General features: G+C 40.7%; 1 protein-coding gene and 1 long non-coding RNA gene across 2 annotated transcripts in view; both read right to left on the bottom strand.

The window, feature by feature from the left end:
- LOC116478776 (putative zinc finger protein 730) overlaps positions 1-7,431 on the bottom strand; it is a 38,420-nt gene extending 30,989 nt beyond the window's left edge. The window contains exon 1 of the mRNA XM_032170280.2: positions 7,283-7,431. Within this exon, the coding sequence (XP_032026171.1) occupies positions 7,283-7,285 (3 nt within the window). The 5' untranslated portion in view covers positions 7,286-7,431. The remainder of the gene's footprint in view (positions 1-7,282) is intronic.
- A 1,177-nt stretch (positions 7,432-8,608) lies between these two features.
- The window catches only part of LOC131380708 (uncharacterized), a 46,592-nt gene continuing 42,494 nt past the window's right edge, over positions 8,609-12,706 (bottom strand). Inside the window, exon 6 of the long non-coding RNA XR_009208812.1 lies at positions 8,609-8,929. This is a non-coding gene — a long non-coding RNA (uncharacterized LOC131380708). The remainder of the gene's footprint in view (positions 8,930-12,706) is intronic.

Raw genomic sequence — 12,706 nt, 5'->3', positions numbered from 1 at the left:
AAAATACTGCTAGATTTCCAGCATGAATCCAGATAGAGATAACTCCAAGAATTCTCCCTATGACAACCCACCTCATTCACAGAGACCATGGGATACTAATAGGGCTTCTGAAACAGAAACCCAAAGCATTGGAGAGAAAAACAGCTCTCAATCTGAGCAAGATTATATTGAAAGAAAAAATAAGTTAAAAGCATCTTAAGAAAAAACTCAGATTAGATGTAAGACTGATCAACTTGGCCAGAAGATAGTCCCCCAAAAGGAATTTTTCTTGAAACACTCAAAATGCACAGCTACTCTCAGCATGTCAGCATGAGAAACATGAGCATTATGAAAAAAAGGTATGTTCTCAGCAGAATTTTATAAGGTTTCTTTTTTCTTTTTTTTTGAGATGGAGTCTTGGAGTCTCGCTGTGTTGCCCAGGCTGGAGTGCAGTGGCACGATTTCAGCTCACTGCAAGCTCCGCCTCCTGGGTTCACACCATTCTCCTGCCTCAGCCTCCTGAGTAGCTGGGACTACAGGCGCCCATCACCACGCCCGGCTAATTTTTTGTAGTTTTCAGTAGAGATGGGGTTTCACCATGTTAGCCAGGATGGTCTTGATCTCCCGACCTCGTGATCCACCCACCTCAGCCTCCCAAAGTGCTGGGATTACAGGCGTGAGCCACCGTGTCCGGCCTATAAGGTTTCTGTTTCATGTCTGCTGCTCTCCCATCTCCTAACCAGTGAATTCGGGATCTATATTGGAATACATCTGACAATTTTCACCAGCACTTTTTGACGAAAAACTGGAATCTGACTTTGTTATACAGTGGAATATACATGAGCTTGCAACATAGCTAACTGAAGAGCTATTATGGTTTTGCGTGGTCACATCGCCCATCATGTTTATTTGTCCTGTAATAGCAGCATTCAAATCTAGTGAAATGAAAGACACTAAAACCATGCTTACCTATAATTATCCCTATTGGATAAATTAATAAGCATGTCAAACTAATATCTACTGTAACAATTTTGTAGTGAATTTTCTTTGGATATTAGATATAAATATCTAAGTATAAATAATTTTATGTACTTGTCATAATGTATGTAGAACTTTAAAAATATCTATAACCATAATTCAGTTAAAGCACTTTATATTTCAAGAGTATAAATAACAATATTAAAATGACTACTTAAGGGATTTATTCAAATATTGTAGCCTTATATTCATAGTATTGTACAAAATGTTAATTTATGTGAATGCAAGTTGTCTACAAACACTACACCTAACTATACTAATTGTTCTGAAGTAACAGAAACCAAAGTCCACCTACAGATTCCACTATTTAGTGAATAAACTGGACTGTTCTTGCCTTTGCAGTGTAAGTACTTCAACCTGCAAATATGAGATAATTACCTTGGATAATCAGTTTTCTGTCAAAAAAATTTACTCAGTATCTTTTTTATTCTTTATCATTCTGTGTTGCTAAATTTAATCTTATCTTTGTGCTCAACTTTTGTGTGCTCTTAAAATAAGCTTTAAACGGCCGGGTGTGGTGGCTCACGCTTGTAATCCCAGCACTTTGGGAGGCCAAGGTGGGCGGATCACCTGAGGTCAGGAGTTTGAGACTAGCCTGGCCAGTATGGCAAAACTCCGTCTCTACTAAAAATATAAAAAATTAGTCGAGGATGGTGGTGGGAGCCTGTAATCCCAGCTACTTGAATGTCTGAGGCAGGAAAATCACTTGAACTGGGAGGTGGAGGTTGCAGGGATCCAAGATCATGCCATTGTACTCCAGCCTGGGCGACAAGAGTGAAACTCTGTCTAAAAAAAAAAAAAAGCTTTAAACAAATTTGTGTCTACTTTAAAAGACTAAAAATGAAAAGAAACAAAAACAAAACAAAAAACCTTTGCCAAAGCAATGGTTCTGAGGTCCTAGATGAATACAATTCTGAGTCAGAAAGAATAACAAAAGGTTTATATAGCTGTTACTATGATTTACATATATTTCTAAAAAGCAGAGGAAACTATCTACGTGTAATCTAAATGTTTTAAAAAAGAGAGAGATGAACAAAATATCCTCCCTTACTTTCAGGTAAGAGAATAAAGCCTCTTATCTTTAATTTATACTTTTTTTCTACAACAGCTAAGTCTCTGGACATGTTCTTGAACACTGGACATCTGAATTTCAGTAGACACTGGATGCAGACATCTAAGCTGTAGCCTTGGGCATACTGTATGCACTTGAAAGAATGTTTATGAAAAAAAGCAGACAGAAAAAAATATGTTATTAAAAATCCATGCATGCACATGAATAAAACAAGTTCTGCCAGGCACGGCAGCTCACGCCTGTAATCTCAGCACTTTGGGAGGCTGAGGCAGGTGGATCACGAGGTCAGGAGTTCAAGACCAGCCTGACCAACATGGTGAAACGTGGTCTCTACTGAAAATACAAAAATTAGCCAGGCATGGTGGCACGCTCCTGTAATCCCAACTACTCAGGAGGCTGAAGCAGCAGGAGAATCTCTTGAACCTAGGAGAAGGAGGAGGTTGCAGTGAGCCGAGATCGTGCCACTACACTCTAGCCTGGGCAACAGAGCGAGACTCTGTCACACACACGCACACACACACATACACACACACACAAATTTCTTAGAGAACTACGAAGAGACTTAGATTCTGACTCCTACAACACCCCACAGACACTATTAGACAGATCATTGAGGCAGAAAATTAACAAAGATATCGGAACTAAATGCTTGACCAAATAGTCCTAATAGACATCTACAATACTCTCCATCTGAAATCAACACAGTATACACTCTTCTCACCACCAAGTGTCAAATACTCTAAAATTGACCACACAATCAGAAATAAAACAATTATCAGCAAATTTAATAATCCCCAAATCATATCAAACACATTCTTAGGCCACAGCTTGATAAATATATAATTCAACACAAAGAAAACTACTTGAAATTATACAATTACATGGAAATTAAAGAATCTGCATGTGAATGACTTTTGAATAAATAATGAAATTAAGGTAGAAATTAAGCAGTTTTTTGAAACAAATGGGAACAAAAATACAACATACTAGAATCTCTGCAACACGGCTAAGACAGTGGTAAGAGGGAAATGTATAGCACTTTTTGATGCTCATATCAGAAAGTTAGAAAGAGGTCAATATAACAACCTAACATCATAAATAAAAGAATGAAAGAAGCAAATCCTAAGCTAGCAGAAGACAAGAAGATCTGAACTGATGGAGATTTAGACATGAAAAGTCATACAAATAAGAAATCTATTGAGTTAAATCTTTTGAAAAAGTTAATAAGATAAATAAACCACTAATAAGATTAGTGAAAAAAGAAGATCCAAATAAACACAATTAGAAATGATAAAAGGGACATTACCACTGACCCCACAAAAATATGAATAAGTACTGAAGTCTACTATAAACTTCTCTGTGCAAACTAGAAAATCTAGAAAAAAAATGGATAAATTTCTGGAAAAATCCATCTCCCATAACTGAACAAAAACAACAAAATGAATCAGTGAATAGACCAATAACAAGCTCCAAAATTGAAATAGCAGTAAACAGCCTACCAACCAAAAGAAAGCCCAGGACCAGCCGGGTGTGCTGGCTCATGCCTGTAATCCCAGCACTTTGGGAAGCCAAGGGGGGAGGATCACCTGAGGTTAGGAGTTCGAGACCAGCCTGGCCAACATGGTGAAATACTGTCTCTAGTACAAATACAAAAATTAGCTGGGCATGGTGGCACCCGCCTGTAGTTCTGGCTACTCGGGTGGCTGAGGCAGGAGAACTGCTTGAACCTGGGAGGCAACCCACCATGATTTCAGCCTGGGGACAGTGAGATCTGTCTGGAAAAAAAAAAAAAAAAAAAAAAAATGCAGGACCAGACAGTTCAGTGATTCTAACAAAGGTACAAAGAAAAACAATTTTATACTTATAAATTTTTTAAAATTGAAGGGGATCTCCCCAATTTTATATAAAAGCAGATTTATTTATTTATTTATTTATTTATTTATTTATTTATTTTTGAGACGGAGTCTCATTCTGTCTCCAGGCTGGAGTGCAGTGGCGCAATCTTGGCTCACTGCAACCTCTGCCTCCTAGGTTCAAGACATTCTCCTGCCTCAGCCTCCCGAGTAGCTGGGATTATAGGCATGCACCACCACAGCCAGCTACTTTTTGTATTTTTAGTAGAGACAGGGTTTCACCATGTTGGCCAAGATCGTCTGCATCTCTTGACCTCCTGATCTACCCACCTCAGGCTCCCAAAGTGCTGAGATGGCGTGAGCCACCGCTCCTGGCAACAGCATCATTCTAATACCAAAATCTGGCAGAGATAAAACAAAAAAATAAAACTTCAGACTAATATCCTTGATGAACATTGATGTAAAAATCTTCAACAAAATACTAGCAAACCAAATCCGGCAGCACATTAAAAAGCTAATCCACTATGATCAAGTAGGTTATATCCCTGGGATGCAAGGTTTGCTCAACATATACAAATCAATATGTGTGATTAATCAGATAAACAAACTACAGATAAAAACCACAAAATTATTTCGATACAGAAAAATTTTTCAATAAAAGTTAATATCCTTCATGTTTAAAACCCTCAACAAACTTGGCATTGAAGGCAAATAGTTCAAAATAATGAGTTATCTATGACAAACCCACAGCCAACATACTGAATGGACACAAGCTGGAAGCATTCCTTTTTGAAAACTGGCACAAGAAGAATGCCTTCTCTCACCCCTATTATTCAACATAAAATTGGAAATCCTGGCCAGAGCATTCAGGCAAGAGAAAGAAATAAAACACATCCAAACAGGAAGAGAGGAAATTAAACAATCTGTTTGCAGATGATTCTTTTTCTTTGTATAAAATTTAGCATTAAACTCAGAAATTAAGATAACGGGATATAGAAGAGATATTCACTGTCACAATTTACCCTGCAAAAATAACAACTGATGATTTCATAAATCTTGTAACTCACCCATTATCTACAACATTTTCTTATAAAAATGTATGCACTTTTTTTTTTTTTTTTTTTGAGACAGTCTCGCTCTGTTGTCTAGGCTGGAGTGCAGTGGCGCGATCTGGGCTCACTGCAAGCTCTGCCTCCCGGGTTCACGCCATTCTCCTGCCTCAGCCTCCCGAGTAGCTGGGACTACAGGCTACATACAGGCGGCTGCCACCACGCCCGGCTAATATTTTTGTGTTCTTAGTAGAGACGGGGTTTCACTGTGTTAGCCAGGATGCTCTTGATCTCCTCACCTCGTGATCGGCCCGCCTCCCCCTCCCAAAGTGCGGGATTACAGGCGTGAGCCACTGCGCCCAGCAAAACGTATGTACTTTCTACAGCCAAAACGGCAGAGATTTTACCTATTCTTTTATTTGGCAGCATTCTAAAAGCTAAGTCTTGAAATTCTATTCAAAACCACCCAAGCCCCACCCCCACCCACAAAAAAAAAAAAAAAAAACTTAACAGAAAAAGAGAAACGTAAATGGAAATGGAATGTATGATTAATTATTTTTGAAACTCACCTCTTTTGTGCCCTCTCAAGAGACACTGCAGTATGTCCCCCTAAGTGCCCGAAGTGTGTTTTACTTCGCAAGTTTTTTTGCAACATCTCACCGGGGTCAGGTTGTTTTTTTTTTTTATTTTTTGTCTTTTAGGATACTATTTTTTCCATGAATCTCAGAGAATCCAAGGGGCAGAAATCATTTCTGTTTTTCCCTCAATACTAGCATAAGATTGGCTAACCCGCAATGTGTCTCTAAGAAAGGGAAGCTAGGTTGGGTGAAGACCATGTTAATGTCTGAAGTGGTTAGCTTTTCAAAGACACCAGGAGATTCCTCTTAGCCCCAGGGCATCCACCTGCTCTCTTGAGAGACTACACTTCATACCTCTTGTCCTGTGGGAGAAAATGACCCAGAAGCTAATAATCATCAAACACTCTAGCAGACATAGCCATGGCGTGTACCTTGGTTTATTCACAGCCAGTACTGAAAACCAGGAGCAGGAAAAAACTAAAGGGTGGCTGAGAATACATCATCCCATAAAGATTAAAAAAAAACAAAAACAAAAACAAAACAAAAAACAAACTTGACCCCAAAACATTTTCATAAGATCTCTGTGCCTAGGGAAGACAAAAGAAAAAGAGGCACAGAGATTTTTTTACAATACAGCGTCAGGGAATAAGTTTTGGTTTATTTTCATTGGCAATATTTACAAACAGAAAACAAATCTTTTTAAATGTCCCACCCAATGGTTTATCAAAAAATAATTAAAATAAAGTATCAAAAATGTACACTAAAGGACAAATAGATAATAACGTGAATTAGAGAAAGTTGGCATTTGGGATAATCAAAAGAAACTGGAAATTTAGTATTTTACTGCAAGCCAGAGTTAGGCTAGAGGAATGGGGGTTGAGGGGTAGACTTGAGACCCCGTTTGAGAAACATGAAAAAAAAAATGCAGAAGATCAGTCCCCTGTGGAGTGTGAAAATAGTTAAGTGACAGACAATTCGAGGTATGTGGCTGCGATGCCTGGATTCCTACTTAAAAAAAAAAATGTAACTCAAATGTATTTTTTTGCAAATTACTACATTAAGGAAAACAAAATTTAGGCGAAATAAACTATAAACTGCCTGTTAAGCTCTGATTACATAACCAGAAAATTTGTAAGCTCAAGGTGCAAATTTAGAAACTATGTAACTGTACCTGATTACTGAATTTGAGTTTTTGCATCATGCATCTTATGAAAGTCTTTCCTTCAAGCCCGTCCCATGGATAACAAGCTACACCCTATAACTGGGTGCTCTACAATTTTAGAATCATTCTTTAATTAAATTCATTAATATTTTGGCGGTGACTCCCATAAATTTTTAACAGAAGGAAAGAGGAATTGGGAACGCCACAGACCAAAGCTCTTCCTATTCATGAACCCGCATCCCGAGTCAGGATTCTCCCCTGACGATCCTGGTTCCTGCATAATCTGAGAGAGACGCGGCGCTGCGTGTGCAGAACTGCCCAGAGAGGGCTCCAGGCCAGGGCACAGTCACAGTGCAGCGAAGAAACAGGACGCCCGGGGCCCCGGCTGTCAGCGCGGCCGCCATCGTATGGCTGAAGGGGACTGAGGCCGAGCTGGGCAAGAACTCTGGGCGCAGATTGTGAAGCTGACTGAGGGGAGGCCTGAGTCCCGCCACAGCCACTTCCCACCGGTTCCAACCAGCCCTGTTCCCTGGTTGGACCGGCACTCTCACCATTTCTAGGCTTCCAGGAGGCCCTGGCGTCTTAGCTGTGGCTCTCCCAATACCCGCAGGTCGCAGGGCCACACAGGCTGGGCTTCTAGGAGCAGAGGATACAAAGCAGATAGACCAGACCTGGAGCTTCGGCGGCAGCGAGAGACAAAAGGCCGCGCCAAATCCCGGAAGCCGCCCTGTCTGCTGCAGCTGCGTGCCTGATTGGACGGTCCCCAGTCCCCCATCCCTGATTGGATAACGTTTAAGGCCCCGCCCCCTCAGGCCCTGAGTGACAGATGTAATCAGATGCTGGGCTGAATGAAGAGTGACAGCCTAGGCTGCAGCCTTTTCGGGCAGGGCTTCCTCCCTGAGCTGAGACAGGCCCACCCCAGAGGGTATTGCCTTTAACCTTTTGTGTAAGATCATATGCATTTATAAATAATATGCTACATGAATATTCACAAATCAAAAGTATATAGACCGGGCGCGGTGGCTCACGCCTGTAATCCCAGCACTTTGGGGGGCTGAGGCCGGTGGATTATCTGAGGTCAGGAGTTTGAGACCAGCCTGGCCAACAAGTGAAACCCTGTCTCTACTAAAAATACAAAAAAAAAAAAAAAAAGTAGCTGGGAGTGGTGGCACGCGCCTGTAATCCCAGCTACTCGGGAAGCTAAGGCAGGGGAATTGCTTGAACCCAGGAGGTGGAGGTTGCAATGAGCTGAGATCATGCCACTGAACTCCAGCCTAGTGACAGAGTGAGACAAAAGGAAGGAAGGGAAGAAGGCAGGAAAGGAGGAAGGGAGGAAGAGAGAAAGAAAGAGAAAAAGAAAGAAAAGAGAAAGAAATAAAAGGAAAGGAAAGAAAGGAAAGGAAGGAAGGAAGGAAGGAAAGACAAAGAAAGAAAGAAGGAAGGAAAGAAAGAAAGAAAAAGAAAAGAAAGCAGAATTAAATAACCACAGGTAGATCACTACCTGGTGACCACCTTTCTTCCAGAGATCAGACACTGAACAAAGGATGATGGGGCCATAGGGGAAGAAAACTCTGTCTTCAGATCTGTCCACAGTCTTGACCTCCAATGTTAGATATGAAGAAAACAGATTAAAGGCAAAATTATTTTGCTATTTGGCCTTGGCCCTAAGTGTCAGGCTGTAGTTTTACGTTTTCTCCTGTGTGTGCAGGGACTAAGGACCAATCACATGCATACATGTCTACATGTATTGCAGCATTACTCAACATTATCTTACAACACATGTAACTTTAAATCAGGGGAAAATATTAGTACCTTTATGGAGCCCACTGTTAGAAGGTAACTAGTAATCAACCTGTCATTAAATCATGGCACCTATCTGCACTGGGTGCGTGTATTAGTTAGCTATTGCAGCATAACCAACCATCCAAAACTTATTAGGTCATAATTGAGATGGTCAGCCATTTAGGCTGGGCTCACTGGGGCCATTCTTCTGGTCCCAGCTGAGCTCCTTCAGACATGTATCAACAGCTGCTTCTTGACTAGGAAGCTGTGCTTCTGGAGGTAAGCTTCTGCTTCTGGGGGTGAGCTTCTGCTTCTGGGGCTGTCAACAGAGGCACTTTGCTTCTCTTCCCCACCCACCATGTTATATTATCCTCCAGCTGGCTAACATGTGCTTTGTTCATGGAGACGGCAGCATTCTGAAAGAAAAACAGAAGCATTCAAGACCATTCGAGCCTAGGCCCTGAACTGGCACACGGTCATGTTCACAGGTTTCTACTGTCCTGAAGAAATAAGGTCAGTCGTATCTAGGGTCTGGAAAACAGATTCCATATCTCAATGGGAACAGCTGTAAAAGCACCTGGCAAAGGATACAGGAGGGATGAAAAATTGCTGCAACTGGCCGGGCACAGTGGCTCACGCTTGTAATCCCAGCACTTTGGGAGGGGGGGGCAGGCGGATCACGAGGTCAGGAGATCGAGACTATGGTGAAACCCCGTCTCTACTAAAAATACAAAAAAATTAGCCAGGCGTGGTGGTGGGCACCTGTAGTCCCAGCTACTCGGGAGGCTGAGGCAGAAGAATGGCATGAACCCAGGAGGCAGAGCTTGCAGTGAGCCGAGATTGCACCACTGCACTCCAGCCTGGGCAAGAGCGAGACTCCATCTCAAAAAAAAAGGCTGGGCTGAACCTCAGGATAAATTCTGACTCCAAAGCTCACGCACCTCCATAGATCAAACTATATTACTAGAGTAACTGCCACAGACCCTTGAAATTCTGGAGAGTGACACTTCTGCAATAGAAGACAGTTTTGTTTTTTTTTTTTTTTTTTTTTTAGATTTGTGCCCACATAGTACTGTTTATTATTGGAAATAATCCTGTCAAGAAATTGCAGAAGCCCATGGTGGCTCACACCTGTAATCTTAGCACTTTGGGAGGCTGAGATGGGAGAATAACTTGAGCTCAGCAATTCAAATGCAGCCTGGGCAACATAGTAACATCCTGTCTTCATGAAAAAAAATTAGCCAAGCATGATGTTGCATGGCTGTAGTCCGAGGTACTCTGTGACTAGGGTAGGAGGATGGCTTGAGTATGGAAGGTAAAAGCTGCAAGCCATAATTGATTACACCACTACACTCTAGCCTGGGTGATAGAATGAGACCCCATCTCAAAACAACTGCAGAAACATTTTGAAAGGACATAGAATAATTTGGAAAAATAGCTGAGGGATGAGTTTAGAAAATCAAAGCCCAACAACAGATTATTCACTTTTGATCAGAGAATAAATTTGAAAACTTCTAAAAGAAAAACAACTTTAGGGCCAGGCGTGGTGGCTCACGCCTCTAATCCCAGCACTTTGGGAGGCCGAGGTGGGCGGATCACAAGGTCAGATAGAGACCACCCTGGCTAACACGGTGAAACCCCGTCTCTACTAAAAATACAAAAAAAAAAAAAAAAAAAAAAAAAATTAGCCGGGTGTGATGGCGGGCGCCTGTAGTCCCAGCTACTCGGGAGGCTGAGGCAGGAGAATGGCAAGAACCCGGGAGGCGGAGCTTGCAGTGAGCCGAGATCGCGCCACTGCACTCCAGCCTGGATGACAAAGCGAGACTCCGTCTCAAAAAAAAAAAAAAAACAGAAAAAGAAAAAGAAAAACAACTTTAGATAAACTAAATTTAACAGTTTTATTGGGCAAAGAGGGATTTGCAAATTGAGTAGCCTGTGGATCCAAAGTAGGCTCTGAAATACTCCAGCACAGCAACATGATGGTGAAAGATTTATGGACAGAAGAAGGTGACATCAGAAAATGGAAGTGAAATACAGGAACAGCTAGATTGATTACAGCTTGGGATTTTCCTTATTTAAACATGGTTTGAACATTTGACATCCTTTTATTGGCCAAAACACAGTTGTTGGTACAAAAGTGAGTACAGTCTATTTACACATTCAGTTAGGTTTCAGTTTACTATGTAAACAAAACAAAACAACAAAAAAACTTATTGACCAAACTTAAAACATGAAAGGGGGTAGCTTTAGGGTATAATTAAACAATTTCTCCTTTTTTGGTCATCTTCTAAATTTTGATAGACCAAAACTTAAGACATTGATAACACTCTGTCACCACCAAAAATGTACTTAGTCTCAGATTCCACTGTGAAATAGCAGAACTATGGGTTTTGTAAAGTGGAATCAAGAAATTCAGGTTATTACTTTATTATTATTTTTAAAGGTTTGAGTAGAGGGAAACTCCTTGTGTTAAGATCTGTTGTTTACAGAAGAAAAATAAAACCTATAGAATCTACCTATTTCCTTAAATTTTCAGTTTGATTATGTCACATTTAGCATGAGTGACTCATTTTGGTTTGGTTTTGTCTGTTTGGACCTAGTGCACAAGCTCAGTCCAGAATGATGGCCTCTAATAATTTTGTTCAAAAAACTTTCAACAGTGCACAGTGTAACCAAAACTCAGGGCCTTAGTACCACTGTTTCCGTTATTTAGGGTCTTTGTTCTTATGTCATTCATAGGTTATGGTTTCATCATAGCCACATATGTCTTTGAGTTTCTGTCATTCCAGTTAGTGAGAGACAATTTTATATTCTATGGGTGACTGCATGAAAACATTTCTAACTTTTGAGAATACAGTGCAGCAGGGAGACTACTATTCTGACTATCAGGAGGATAATACCAAGTGTGCTTTTTAGCCAGGGTCCTCATGAACCACCAACTAACATTAAATAGATCAAATAATTAGCTATAGTCTACTTATTTTAACCAGCCTGTTCATTAATCCCCTACAACTGCATCTCTGTAATACCCAATGTATTTCTCCATGTGCAACTACAAGAATTAGCAACTGCAGACACTTCTCTGTTTATACAGTAAGTAATCCAAAGAAATTATATTGTTCATCACAACTTTAGCAAAAAATTTAAAGTCTATTGTGTAACCATAGCCTTTACAGGGTAATCTGCTATAAAGCCCTATGATAGGGGATACATTTCTAACCATTGCCTCATTTACTCTAAACCAGGGGGAAAAAAAGACCTATCAAAGGATGCCCATTTAGAAAAGTAATGGCACCCTGGCAATGCTCTTTAACCTATTTTGAATAAGTTCTCTTTAACTTGTGAAATAGGTTAAGAGCAGTGGACATACATCCTGTTTCTGATATTACGAGACAACAAATGTCCCATTAAAATTTCTCACCCATATTGGCCTTCCAGTTTTTTGTTTTTTTTCTTCTATTTTTTGAGACGAAGTCTCGCTCTGCAGCCCAGCCTGGAGTGTAGTGGCGTGATTTCAGCTCACTGCAACTTCCACCTCCTGGGTTCAAGTGATTCTCGTGCCCCAGCCTCCCCCTAGTAGCTGGGATTACAGGAGTGCACCACCACACTGGCTAATTTTTGTATTTTTAGTAGAGATGGGGTTTCACTATGTTGGTCAGGCTGGTCTCAAACTCCTGACCTCATGATCTGCCCGCCTCGGCCTCCCAAAGTGCTGGGATTACAGGTGTTAGCCACCATGCCTGGCCTGCTTTTCACTTTTTACCTATAAAAGATGTTATGTTTTTTTCATATATGTTGGCTGCAAAATTCTCTACATATAAGTATACCCGATGAGTGCACACAAAAGATGCTTTATTTCTATTGTTTGTAGAGCCATAAACAAACTTAACTAAGAGTATCATGATGGCAGATGTGTCTTGATTTTTGATCTTATTAAAAAAGCTATCTACATAAAGGTATCCATCTGCTTTTTAGGAGAAACCTTTCTGGTTAGCTTTACTTTAAGATCTCCTATGGGTTTACAATTAAAGAGTTTGGAGGGGCCCTTCTAAGTTGTGAGATTATCAACCCAGTGTTCAAAGTCTTGATGTCTTGCTTCAGCGTACATGGCAGGCAGACTCAGTCTCTGGGTTCTAGATAATAAAGGGTTTTACTGTCCTCAGTCAGTAGACTATTAAGGCTTTCTTCACCTT

The sequence above is a fragment of the Hylobates moloch genome, unplaced genomic scaffold, assembly GCF_009828535.3.
Source record: "Hylobates moloch isolate HMO894 unplaced genomic scaffold, HMol_V3 SCAFFOLD_12, whole genome shotgun sequence".
Taxonomy (NCBI): Eukaryota; Metazoa; Chordata; class Mammalia; order Primates; family Hylobatidae; genus Hylobates; species Hylobates moloch.
This window is presented reverse-complemented; position numbering and strand designations above follow the sequence as displayed.